Source organism: Silene latifolia, chromosome 11, assembly GCF_048544455.1.
Source record: "Silene latifolia isolate original U9 population chromosome 11, ASM4854445v1, whole genome shotgun sequence".
NCBI classification, from domain to species: Eukaryota; Viridiplantae; Streptophyta; class Magnoliopsida; order Caryophyllales; family Caryophyllaceae; genus Silene; species Silene latifolia.
The window spans coordinates 65786331-65799229 of record NC_133536.1 but is presented as its reverse complement, the minus strand read 5'-3'; the positions used below and the strand labels follow the sequence as shown (position 1 = coordinate 65799229).

At 36.2% G+C, this 12899-nt stretch overlaps 1 protein-coding gene across 1 annotated transcript; it reads right to left on the bottom strand.

The window, feature by feature from the left end:
* Nucleotides 1-2142: 2142 nt before the first annotated feature.
* On the bottom strand, nucleotides 2143-6857 carry LOC141611713 (BIIDXI-like protein At5g11420). Its single transcript, XM_074430311.1, has 3 exons — nucleotides 6503-6857; nucleotides 4139-4636; nucleotides 2143-2957 (listed from the first exon to the last, which is right to left on the bottom strand). The coding sequence occupies exons 1-3, from the start codon at nucleotides 6579-6581 to the stop codon at nucleotides 2431-2433; spliced, it is 1104 nt and encodes a 367-aa protein (XP_074286412.1). The 5' UTR covers nucleotides 6582-6857; the 3' UTR covers nucleotides 2143-2430.
* Nucleotides 6858-12899: the final 6042 nt, after the last annotated feature.

Genomic DNA, 12899 nt, shown 5'->3' with positions numbered 1-12899 from the left:
GTGAAAAATCTCTACTCCTTTCCAAAGAATTTTGGCTATCCAAATTGATGGGATTCGATTATGAGATACAATATAGGAGTGGAAAAGAGAATCGCCGCAGATGCTTTGTCAAGGGTCCAGGGGTCGAAATATTACTAATGGCTATTTCGTAGTGTCATCTCGATCTTAAGCAACTCATTGCACAAAGCTATTCAACAGATGATTACCTATCGGCTATTATTCGAAAATCAATCAACAAGAAATTGTTAACCATTATTCATTTCAAGATGGTTTCCTTAGAAGGGAAGGGAAAATTGTTGTTGGAAATGATATGCAATTAAGAGGGCAACTTTTACAATGGCTTCATGCTTCAGGAGAAGCGAGCCACTCTGTCGAGATAACACTTTAAAAAGAGTAAAGACATTGTTTTATTGGAAAGGTATGACAAAAGAGGTGGCAAGATTTGTGAGGAATTGCACAATTTGTCGAGCCGCAAAGGCCGATTGTGCCCGCATACCCGGATTGCCGCACCACGCCAATTCCGGAAGAGGTGTGGGTAGACATCTCCATGGATTTCATTCTTGGACTTCCTAAATCTAATGGGAAGGATGTCATATTTGTGGTGGTAGATAGATTAAGCAAAAGTGCTCATTTTGTGGCACTAGCTCACCCTTTTTCAAAGAAGACAAGTGGCTCAAGCTTACCTAGATAACATATTCAAGCTGCACGGTTGGCCAAGAAGCATTGTGAGTGATAGAGATTCAGTATTCCTTAGTCAGTTTTGGCAAGGATTATTCTCTTTGCATGGCACTGAATTCAAACTCTCCTCAGCTTATCACCCCCAAACAGATGGTCAAACAGAGGTCGTGAATAGGTGTTTGGAAGCATACTTAAGATGTGTATGTGGGGATAAACCTAAGGAATGGAGTTTATGGTTGCCATTGGGTGAGTGGTGGTTCAACACTCATTTTTGCAATGCTACTCGGCCATACTCCTTATGAGGTTGTCTACAATCGGCCTCCACCATTACACCCGCCTTATTTACCTGGTGAATCGAAGTTGAGGCAATTGATAGATCATTGCGAAGAAGAGGGAGCAAATGATTTCATTAATCAAACAAAGATTTAGTAAAAGCACAAGCTAGAATGAAGCGGTTGGCGGATGGACACGGGATGAGATAGGGAATTTCTTTGTGGGGGACTGGGTATGGCTCAAACTTCAACCATATAGGCAAATCTCTGTGCAACAAAGGGCTAATCAAAAGCTAGCTCATAAATATTCAGGACCCTATCAAGTAGAGGCAAGAATTGGACAGGTTGCTTACAAGCTCAAACTACCTACTACTGCTCAAATACATGATGTCTTCCATGTATCACAGTTAAAGAAATTTAGGGGTACACTGCCCATTGCCATCCATATTCCTAGCTGGCTACAAGGACGACTAGCTGATCAGACATTGCAACCAACTGCAATCCTGGACAGAAGAACTGTTAAATTCCAAAATGGAGCTCAAGTCCAGTACTTGATTCAATGGGAAGGATTTGCAGAATTTGAAGCTACATGGGAGCCTGCTTTGGTATTTGAAGCAAAATATCCTGACTTTATCATTCCCGGAGTTAATACTTGACTTGAGGACAAGTCATTCTTGATGGGAGGAAGTATGATGCAGTGTGGCAAGTTTGTTAGGAAATTAATTGTAACAACCCTTGAGTTGGTTAAAGTCGGTTAGAAGGTTGTTAGCTGTCAGTTTGTTAGTTGTCATTAGCTGGCAAGTTAGTTATATAAATACAACATAACTGTAACAAATGAATTCATTCAGTCATAATATCAATCTTACAATTCTCATTTTATATCTTTACTTCTCTTTCTACTCTTCTATCTAATTCCTCAATAATTCACAAGGTTGAGCTTGGCTCCTTTGGTTATTATTGTCGAATTACAGTACAAGAACTGCTGTACTGTAACATTGCAATAGTGTTTTAATCTTGATCGTAGCTGTCCAGACTCGTGTGCCAAAATAAAATTACTTATCGAAAATAATGTAGAAGACACTGAGCAAATCATCCATGTTTGTTCATGGCCGGAAATCAGCTCTGTTGCTCAACCAAGTCACTCTCAGCTTCATGAGGTGAATGTAGAAAAAGATGAGATTAATAAACAGAGTTTCGATAACCTGTAAGGCCGCAAGTCTGCAACCATATGTTTTATATCACCACAGTAATACTTGAACATCTCATTACCATTACATACGAATCTATATATAACGTACGTTTTGAGGAGGATGTTCTACAATAACAACAACAAACCGCTTAATAAAATTAGCTTATACCATTATACATATAAACTTTAGCATATAGCATACCAAGAAAACCGAAAACTCATAATCCTTCTTATATCTCACCGTATACTCTCACCGCTCACTCCACTTAGTTCCCAACGGGGTCCATTTCTTCACGGCTTTCGAATACTCACAAGTCGGACATCATCAATCACGGGCCCACAAAGCGATGAGAAGTCATCGCTCCTCATCGAATAAAATGTGCTCAGGAACATTATGCGGGTTCTCTCAGTCTTAGCCAGGAAACGAAGCATAGCTCGTTTCGACCCACCTATTCCTTTAGACTCGTAGGGTACTTTCACTGTGTCCTGACTAGCAAAGGCCTCAACGACCATAGACCCGTTGCAGGCGTTGTTGGCATCACCCACAGCAAAGGAGAGCACGTATTCTTTACCAACAATTGTACGGACCACTTGTGCCAGTGCGCTTTCTTTGCCGGCAACTAGCTCGACAGCTCGTTTCCCCTGGGGGACATAAAAATGGTCCGAGTCCACGTATTTTACGGCTTTTAGAGACTCAACCATCCATCCAGGGAGCGGGGAATGGACGTCTTCAATGTTTGGTGGGATTAGAGTTCCCCATGTGGTTTTAGGGAAGATGTAGGGACCTTCTTCAAAATCTCCATTCTTCAATAGGTTAACTGCATTTGAGATAGAGGAAACATATCAGAAGCCGATATAGGATTAGGATGCAATTAATCATGGTACTAATAGTTTCTAACAGACGTCGACAATGACTTTACATTTACAAAGCAAGTTTAATTAATACTCGGTAATATGGTCACAGTCATCCCTGCAATGCATTCTGAACTAAAAAGCTATAACATTTAATCCATATACGAACATCCTTTGTCCAATATCGGGCACAATAACTTTTACGACCATTGTGGATGGGGGTTTATGAAAGAGACACTAAAGCACAATATTGTAATTTAGAAATGTACATTTTCCCCGTTATAAGGCGCAAAAATGGCACAATCAGACTGTTCGCCAAATTTATCAAGGAGGATCATCAGACGACCACCTCGTTGGTATGTTAACAGAGTATGATTCATCATAAGTGTCACATGCCGCGTACAATTCAAGCACAGCTCATGAATAGCAGAGTATGGAAACTGACATTTCACACTGTACAATCACCTAAGATATAAACCATGGTCATCTAACACATTAATTTCTCACGTCGGCGTACCCTGTGACATGATGCTACACATCTACATATCTCCCATGTGCAATTGAATTGATTACATTAAGTAGAGCCTTCATTTAACTAAGCTGTGCATTGCATCAATGGTAAAGGGACCCATGGCCCCAACAAAGGATAACAAGTACCAAAAAATTTATACCTTCTCTGCAAAATGTCGAAATATTTTGAGAATTAGAGCATCGCCCTCTAAGATTATTAAAACTGTTTTTTTCTAGCTCCGTTATTAATTACAAATCCACGACAAGCCCAAAGACCACTCGTTTTTTGGTGATTTAGGCAGACACAGTCATGTGGAACAATAACTCAAGTGTCTAATCCATACCATAGTTTAGACCCACACCTAGCATAGCCAATACTTGTTGAAATAATAAGTGCAATGCTAATTATGTCGACGGTCTGAACGTATTAGATCCACTCGTTTTTAGAGGATCAATATTAGATCCATGCACTTCATTTTCATTTGTTTGTTTAAAATATGTACGAATATCTTGGCTAAACATATGGAAATTAAATGATCAAAGGAGTATTATGCAATCAATACTAACAACACAATTAAGAAAATTAATTTTACTGAAAATGAATATCATACTGCAAGATAAGGATAAGAAAACATACAGCTGGTGCGTCTAGGTGGGTACAAAGTACGGATAGCAACCGAGTCAATGAGGGGACCACAAGCAGGATCTTCCTCAACACCCGGGTTATGAATCACGATCTCAGCAACGCTAGACTTGGCTTGCCAACCCCACGCATAAGAGTCCCACCCACTACTACTATAGAGGGTTTGCATAGGAAGGACACCAGATTCGGGAGCCACGGACACGTTAAGTTGTTCCTCTTGAGCACAAGTCCTTGCGGCACTAAATGTTATAGCATAGTACATGCCTTTTGTTACATTCACCCTTTGTTTAATTGATGCCTCATTCCCTAGTCTTATTGCAAAGGCACCCTCTGGTACTACTAGTAACATGTCCCCTTGTTTTTGGCCCGATTTTATGTACTCTACAAACCCTGTTACTTCCCAGTTCGGGATGGAGTGGCGGTTAATTATCTGAGTGCCCTTCATATCTGAGGGCCTTGGGCCTTTCTCAAAGTCCCCATTTGGTAATAATCCTGAAATTAAGAAGCATTTCACACTGTTAAGTTCATTTCCCACTTTTACAAAAGGACTCCAAGATTATTACCCGGTCTTGCAAAATCCCAACATCGTATAAAACCGGCATTAAGAATACAAAAAGACCTCTAAGGTAATACTCATGCGATGCTAATTACATAACTCGATGAATAGGTGGATTATTGGGTGATTCATATTAAAATGAAATTATTAGATGGACTAATAATATGTGAAAATTTGAAAATGTTTCTTACTTCTTCCCATTCAAGATGACTAATTTGATTGTTTTAAGGGGAAAGTTTTTTAAAATTTTAACGGCATATATTCCAAAATACGCAAAACTACAGTACATCTTAACATAAAAGTTAAAACATGTGAGCAATTACTCCATCTTCAAATATACGTGGTCAAATGTTATCCTGGAGACCACTAAGTTGATACGGAGTAGTTGAGATTGGCAAGTGTTTAGGACCAAGAACATGTGAGCAATTACTCCATCTTCAATTTAAATGGGTTATAAAACTCAAATTTGGACAAGATATTTACAACAAAAATGATAGGGCGACAACGGGTGGTATATCTCACGTACATCATGATTCATGGAGGCCTTTCACAAATTGAGAGAGAATTGTGTAGGATCTACCATATGCATGTGAGAGGGTGGTACTGAAACTCAGTATCGCATTCAGCGATGCGATGACAATATCTCGTTTTCCTTTATGGAATCTAATGGTTCATGTGCGTTTAAATATCCAGTCATGGACCACAAAGTAGTGACACAGTAATATTCAAATTTGTGATGAATGGATAAAAGAAGCATTCAAAGCAATACTGCTACTGACTACTGTGTCTGTGTCTTGTGTTTGTTTTCAGGCAGAATTCAATGTGCTTATATGCAGTCATAAAAAGACCGAGCTCAGTAATTATTGTGTGAGACAATCTCTTTACACAAACACAAAATCTCATTGAAGACGGGGGATATCCGTCACAAGCTTGTGACGGATACCGTTTTCTCTCACAAAATGCCCATTAAGAGGTGAGTGAGAAGCACATGGGGGTGCCCCACCTTATTCCCTCTCCCTTTTTGTGAGAGGTCACAAGCTTGTGACGTGATTTTCCCGTCACAAGCAAGACTAGCTGTTACACAAAAGGATAATTAATGTATAGTAATTCATTTATTAGTAGTGGATGAATAGTTCTAAAAAATGGACCGTCTCAGAGATTGAGTCTGTCTAATTCTATAATTTGTGTTAGTTGTTTAGTGACGGATATGAGTGAGTGTAGGGGTAGACGGTAGTTGCCGCCTTTAATAAATGTGAACAAGTACCTAATTAAAGTTAGTTCAGTAAACTCAATCTAAAGAATCATAACAATAGCCGAATGTTTTGGTTTGACAGCCTCAATTATGAAAACCAGTTACTATAATTACTACTAGATTCTATATCATTAATGTTTTGGTTTAAATATGTCTAAGACTCAAAAGCTACATCAACATGGTCAACTAACTAAATACGGGTAAATTACTAATTACAACAACAAAAGAAAAGATTAAAAAACACAAAAAAAAGTTTATGCTCATACTAATTTTGGAAAGTACAGAATCTATGTTTCATGTTTTCGCTTTAACCAGTGGCCGAGCTAAGAGCTAGCAAGTAAATATTATCCCAAGCAACAACAACAAAATTTGAATTTTTATCTTATCCACAATATTTTTTTTTTGGAGTCTGACTATAAATTATGGTTCCGCTACGATAGATTAAAAATGAGTTGATCATTAGTCCGTATATAAATGTGTTTATACAGTGAATTACACCCTTCCCATAAAAAAAAAAAAAAAAAAGAAATGGATAAGGAGAAAGAATTACCATCAATGAGGGCAGAGGTAAAGTGGCAAGTGGCAAAAACAAGAAGCACCGACACAAATATTCCAATGTTCATTCTCATTTTCAGTTGTAGATTTTACTATGTTTAAGGTGTGCGTGTTTTACTGTTGTGGTTTAGACTTTAGAGAGAGAAGAGAGGAAGAAGACAATTGGTGGGAAGAGAAAAGAGAAGTGAATTTGAAGTGGGTTTATAAGAGAGGCCACCGCCAATGAGGCCCTTATAATTGGGCCCTATTTTCAATTCCTGCCATTTTTGGTCTCATGCTCTTCACGTGCTTTCTCATCCTCCTCCTAATCTCCTCTCTCTTCTTCTTCGACTGTCCTTCATCATTCATCCTATTTTCTTCGGCAAAAAAATAATTTATAAGGTTAATATAATCAATGGCGGATTTAGGGGGGTTAGTAGGAGCAGCCATTCTTGTTGGATATTGGAAATTTCGAATTTTTTTGTGAAAATTTTTGATTTTTTCGAGATTTACTTTGCGGCATTACTAGTTTGTTACGTTGAAGTTTTTCGCCCCCTAACGAGAAATCGCACTAAAATAAATCAATTTCAATCTATCTTAATTTATGGTAAAAACATTCAACTGGGTTTCTGTAAGGTTAATTTGAATCGGGTTATTTTGAATTTGCAAGGGTTCGAATTGAAAGGGCTTGTCAAGTCATCTAAAGTTCGGGTTTTTTTCAAGTTTGTTGCTGTCAAGTTATTTAGGCCTTTAGGGATAGTGAGCAATATAGAACAAGAAACATCTGAGTTGGATTGAACAAGCTCCTCTACTCAGGCTTTGGTCGCGTGCAAGTTTGGTGTCTGAAACCAAGTCATTAGGGTGGGCTCAATTTTATCAAGTCTATTTTTTTCCGAGCCATATTGTAAGTTTTGAGCATTACATTTATATGAACGAGCTTAAAAAACCATTACGCAGATCATTATTTTTTTATTTTTATTTTTTTGATAAAAACCCGTAAGGGTTAATTCCTTTCTATTAGATCATCGCAAGCCAAAGATAACAACCAGTCCGGAAAGTCCGTTTGCCAACTACGCCTACCGGCAGCCCATGGTCTCGTATGAGCAAGTCCATGTGCTACTCTATTAAAATTCCTACGAACAAAAGAAAAAGAAACAGAAACAAAGAAATTACAAATACTCAAAATATCCTTGTAAATTAAAGAAATCTCGCTCCTCCCTGATCGACGGCTTTTGAGATCCTCGATCACTCCTCTGCAATCGCTTTCAATCACCACTAACGGAATTCCAGCAGCCTTGGCTTCCTTTAGTCCATGTAACACCGCCAACGCTTCAGCTATCTCCGGTGAGACGGTCCTCCTCTCCCCACACCACTCCCCATAGCACGCTACCCCCTTCATCTCGACACACCATTCCCAAACCCGTTCCCATCCCTTCAGCTACCCCCGCGTCAACGTTGATCTTGTGCCACCCCTCCCTCGGCCTTTCCCAACGACTCCCCCCTTCTACCATCATTATTTTAACTTGTAGGCACATGTGAGAATTTTTCTTTAAGTTTTGTTTTTAATAAATACAATAAATTTTCCAAATATATTTTTCTTAATGAATTTAATGGTATGAGTTTTATAACTTTTTCAAATGTAAAACACTATAAGACACTCACTCTAATTATCTCTAAATATCAAATATTTTAATAAACACATTGAAAATTATACTCAATTGAAAGCATTTTTTGCAATAAACTTATTTATTTACAATTTAGAATTTTTATCAAAATATTTTTTTAATAAATTTAGAATCAAATCAAAGTAATTATTTAATACTAGTTTTGAAACTCGTGAATAAATCACGGGTCTTGTATAAGTTTCCCTCTTTTGGTTAATACTGCATGTTTATATAAACACGAATTATTTGGAAACATGGCAAATGATAAGATAGGTTGTGAATTATGAAAATTAAACATAATGACACGGTACTTCGTACTGTGACTACCGTCAACTCCCTTTATTTGTTTTCCCATTTAATCATCGTTTACTTTTCAGGTTAAAATTATCAAATTTTAAGTGAAAATCTGTTAAGGTTTTCGGGTTTTTATTTTAAATGGTTTTTATTTTGTTATTCTAAATTTTTAATTAGGGTCATTATATAATCAAATAATAAATAAAATTAATTATTCTCACTTTGAATAAAATCGAATGCTTTAGTTAACCTTTTAACTATATTGTATAGATTTAATAATTATTTCATAGATATATAAAAATGATAGAAAATAAAAAGGTGTACAAATCCCATGTGGAGTAAAATTGAATGTGTTAAGGTAGTCTTTTAATTAGATAGTATAGATTTTATAATAAAATTTATTAAACTATAATTAATATTTTACTGAGATTTATGAAGCATTTATTATGTTTATATTAAATGATTAGCTGTGATAAATGTTAGTCACTAAGACTTTATAGGACATGTGGCGCATCCACATCGTTTCAATATATATATATATATATATATATATATATATATATATATATATATAGAGAGAGAGAGAGAGAGAGAGAATTGGGATCCGGTGAGAACCACCAACATAATGAGAACCATGAGAACTCCACCTTATGGAATTAATTTTAAAACAATGATGACATATTTGGATTCGGCATAGAATTTTATGGCTAGATAACATATTTCTTGGTCTAAAAAGTATAAACTAGTGACGAAAATCGAGGCGAGATACATTTTATTAATTTCATGCACCGACTACTCATTTTCATGTATCCGACAATTTTCGCGCAACTAAAACTTGTTTTCGTGCACCTAGAACCTATTATTTTCATGTACCTAATAATCATTTTCATGCATGTAACAATTTTCATGCACCTAGTATTCGTTTTCGTGCATCTATAGCCGTTTTAGTATACCTAATTATATTTTTGTACATTAAGTTTATATTTTGTTCATAAAATCATTAAATTTTCTTTAGTTATACTTAAGAATGTGTTTGAATAAACTAAACTAACGGTAAATGATACATCAAAACTTTCGAAACAAGATTTGATGATGATTTAGGAAGGTTCTCACGGTTCTCATTATGTTAGTGGTTCTCACCGGGATCCACGACACTATATATATATATATATATATATATATATATATATATATATATATATATATATATATATATATATATATATATATATATCCATTTACCTTTTCCTACTCAAATGTATTTATAACCACCTCATTTGTTGAAGAGTCTATCACACCCGAAATACTCGAGAGAAAGAGGGGGGGGAATTGAGTATTTAAGAAACTTATGCCCACTTTTTATTTTATATCAACGATTAATTACTTAAAATTTATTGACTAAACTTTAACTAATTAATTAAGCGATTATGAACGTAATGAAATGAACGAAAAAAGAAAACTGCAAGGACACACGATATTTGAAGTGGTTCAGCTTCACACGTCGAAGCCTACGTCCACTATTCTTGATTAATAATTTTAGTACCTTTCCCCGGATTACAAAATTATCATCCCAACTCGTATAGCTAACTCTAGCTATAACTCAATTTGAATATCACTATATATTCGATTTGACCATCTTAAGTTACTAAGAAAGCACTTGATTGTTCTTCTTAGTATTCACACAATTGAACGAGTAAGAAACAATATCAAGTACTATTATCTTATAACGTAACCTTAAGAATAATATGCAACTTTAAGAGCACGACTTTTCGCAAAGGTGTTTCAAATGCAAAACAATAAAAATAAATGATTAAATTTAAACTCAAAATTGTTTGCAAGGGATTTATGTATTTCGAAAAGCTTATTTCAACTGAAAGACTATCATGTGTTTTTATAGTAGAGAGGACGATTAGGGTTTAGGCAAAACCCTAATGGATGCCATGAGATGGAAAATTATTTCACAAGAAATAAATCTTATCTCTTACTTAATTTAATCCATGAGATAATTTAATTTAAGCAAATAAGATAAAAGTAAATCTTATCTTACCTAAAATTAATCTCTATGATTTTCTATTAAGTGAACAAATCAAATCAAATATATATTTAAGATATAAGAATATCTTATCAAAATATTATTAGATTTAATTTGATAGATTACTTGTATTAGAGGACTCACGAAACCAAAGTGGCTTAAGCCGTGCGGTCGAACCCTTGGCCGTGTCCAGCTAGGTCGAAAATCCATTCCTTGGATTAGGGTTAGGTCAAATAAACAAGCAAACCCTAGATAGCATGATGACCCATAAGCCGTTTTACTAACCAATAGAGAAATGCGAATTATTCATTATAACAACCCATATTTCATCTCTATTATATACACACATGATTTTAAAATACATTTGAAAAATTTTATCTTTTGAAAATGATTTTAAAACTATTAAAATCGTGCCATAAAATTTCTACTCAAAGTTATAGTAGAAACAGCTATAACTTTAAGTTTGGTAAGTAAAGTTATAGGTGAAATAGCTATAACTTTACTTTCCCAATATTTCTTCTTAAGATATCGTTATTAGATGAAGACCTAAACTAGCTAGTCTTCCTGGAGATCTTCAGAATAGGATCTTCTTTTTATCTTGATCATAAGCTCTTCATCCTGAGCTTGTTAAAGACTTGATCGAGCCTTTTGCTTGAGTGATCATCATACTAAGAACTAGTTACAGTTTCTATGATGCTTTAAAAATCTTCAATGTTATAGCTCAAGTTGCTATAACATTACTTGAACGATGCTTCACAAATCTTCAATGTTATAGCCAAGGATGCTATAACATTACTTGCTTAACTTGTAAACCTAAGTCAATCTAGTAAAGACTAAACAAACGATTACGAGCAAGAGTATATATAAAACGAAGCACACACTTGTCATTATCAAAATTTAAACATATATCAATATGGTCCAACAAATTCCCCATTTTTTATGATGACAAGTCTCTTACGATTTATGACTAAGTGTAAGTTCCCCCTCAACATAATACTATAAAAGTCATAGTCAGTTGAACGCAAGAACAATCCACTTATATACAAAGTATAGCATCTAAGGACCTTAAGAGATTAAAGGTTCTGACAAGGAGCAAGCTTAGGCAAATACTTAAGTCACGATCATTTCTTCCCCCTCTTGACATCATCGAAAAGACGAGAACAAACATAAAACAACTAGAATAATATAGAACGAGACACGTATTAATCATGCATAGAGAGATTATAAAACGAGAAAGTAATCTACGATAAGCATGCAAAAATATAACATATGTCTACTAAAAAACATGTAGTCTAATGCCAATGGGCCAAATGAAATAACAAGTCATAAAGCCTAATGGGTCGAATAGAAGTATAAGCCAAAATGGGCCGAATTAGACAATTATCCAAAATAGAAAGTCTAATAAAAGGAAAGCAAGAAAAGGATGGTGGCGGGTTTAAGGATAGTCGCGTTTCACGACATTTGGTTTCACATAACCGGGACGAGTCCTAAACTCAAGAGAGTCAAGACGATCAAAGCACGAACGGACAAGGTTAGCTTGTGCCGTGAGGCACGTCTCAAAATTAAGCACCTTCAAGGACAAGGCTTTAGTAGCCTCATAAATAACCCGCATGTCCTCATGCATAGCCTTCCCCTCATGCCAAATTGCCTCTCCTTGGCTGGCCAAGTTAGCCAATGACCCGGAATGACGAACGCACTCCTTAGCCACCCTAGCCGCATCACGAGCCATAGCATCAACACGATCTTCCAACCCATGCAAGTAGGCTAAGACCTCGGAATGACCCGAACCATTCGAACTCGAAGCCCCATTCTTGTCTTTACCCAAACCCGAGACCAACTTTGCAAACAACTTGTTTTTAGCATCTAATTTTTCACAAATACTCGCCATAAACGAGTCCAATTTTTGCTCCACAACCGACACCACATCCGAAGATTATTCCACCACATTACCCTTTGCCAAAAACACCAAATCGGGTCCAATTGCTCCAATTTTCATAAACTTTAGATGAGTGTCACACATCTCATCTTTTACCATCACACCATAGCTAGAAGACCCAACCACCCCTTTTTGTTCCAAAAGCCGATAAATCCACATCCCAAATGGCAAGTCTAAAGTAGTATACAATTTCTCCTCGGTGACGGAAATGCTTGTTTGAATGATTCGATGAAAAACAAGACGAGGAAGACTAACCTTAGTCCCTTCAAGCCACTTTGAGACCAACACCATTTCATAGCTTGACAACTTATCACGACCACCTCTCCTCGGGACAACCGTGTTCCAAAGAAAGTTTAAAAAGAATTTTAACTTAGGAGTAAACGGTCCCGCTAACATATTACTCGACCCCGTAGCATCCACATCAAAAGACCTTTTAATTTTGAGCTTCTCTTACTCCATCACATTCCCCCATTCCGCACTCGGGTTT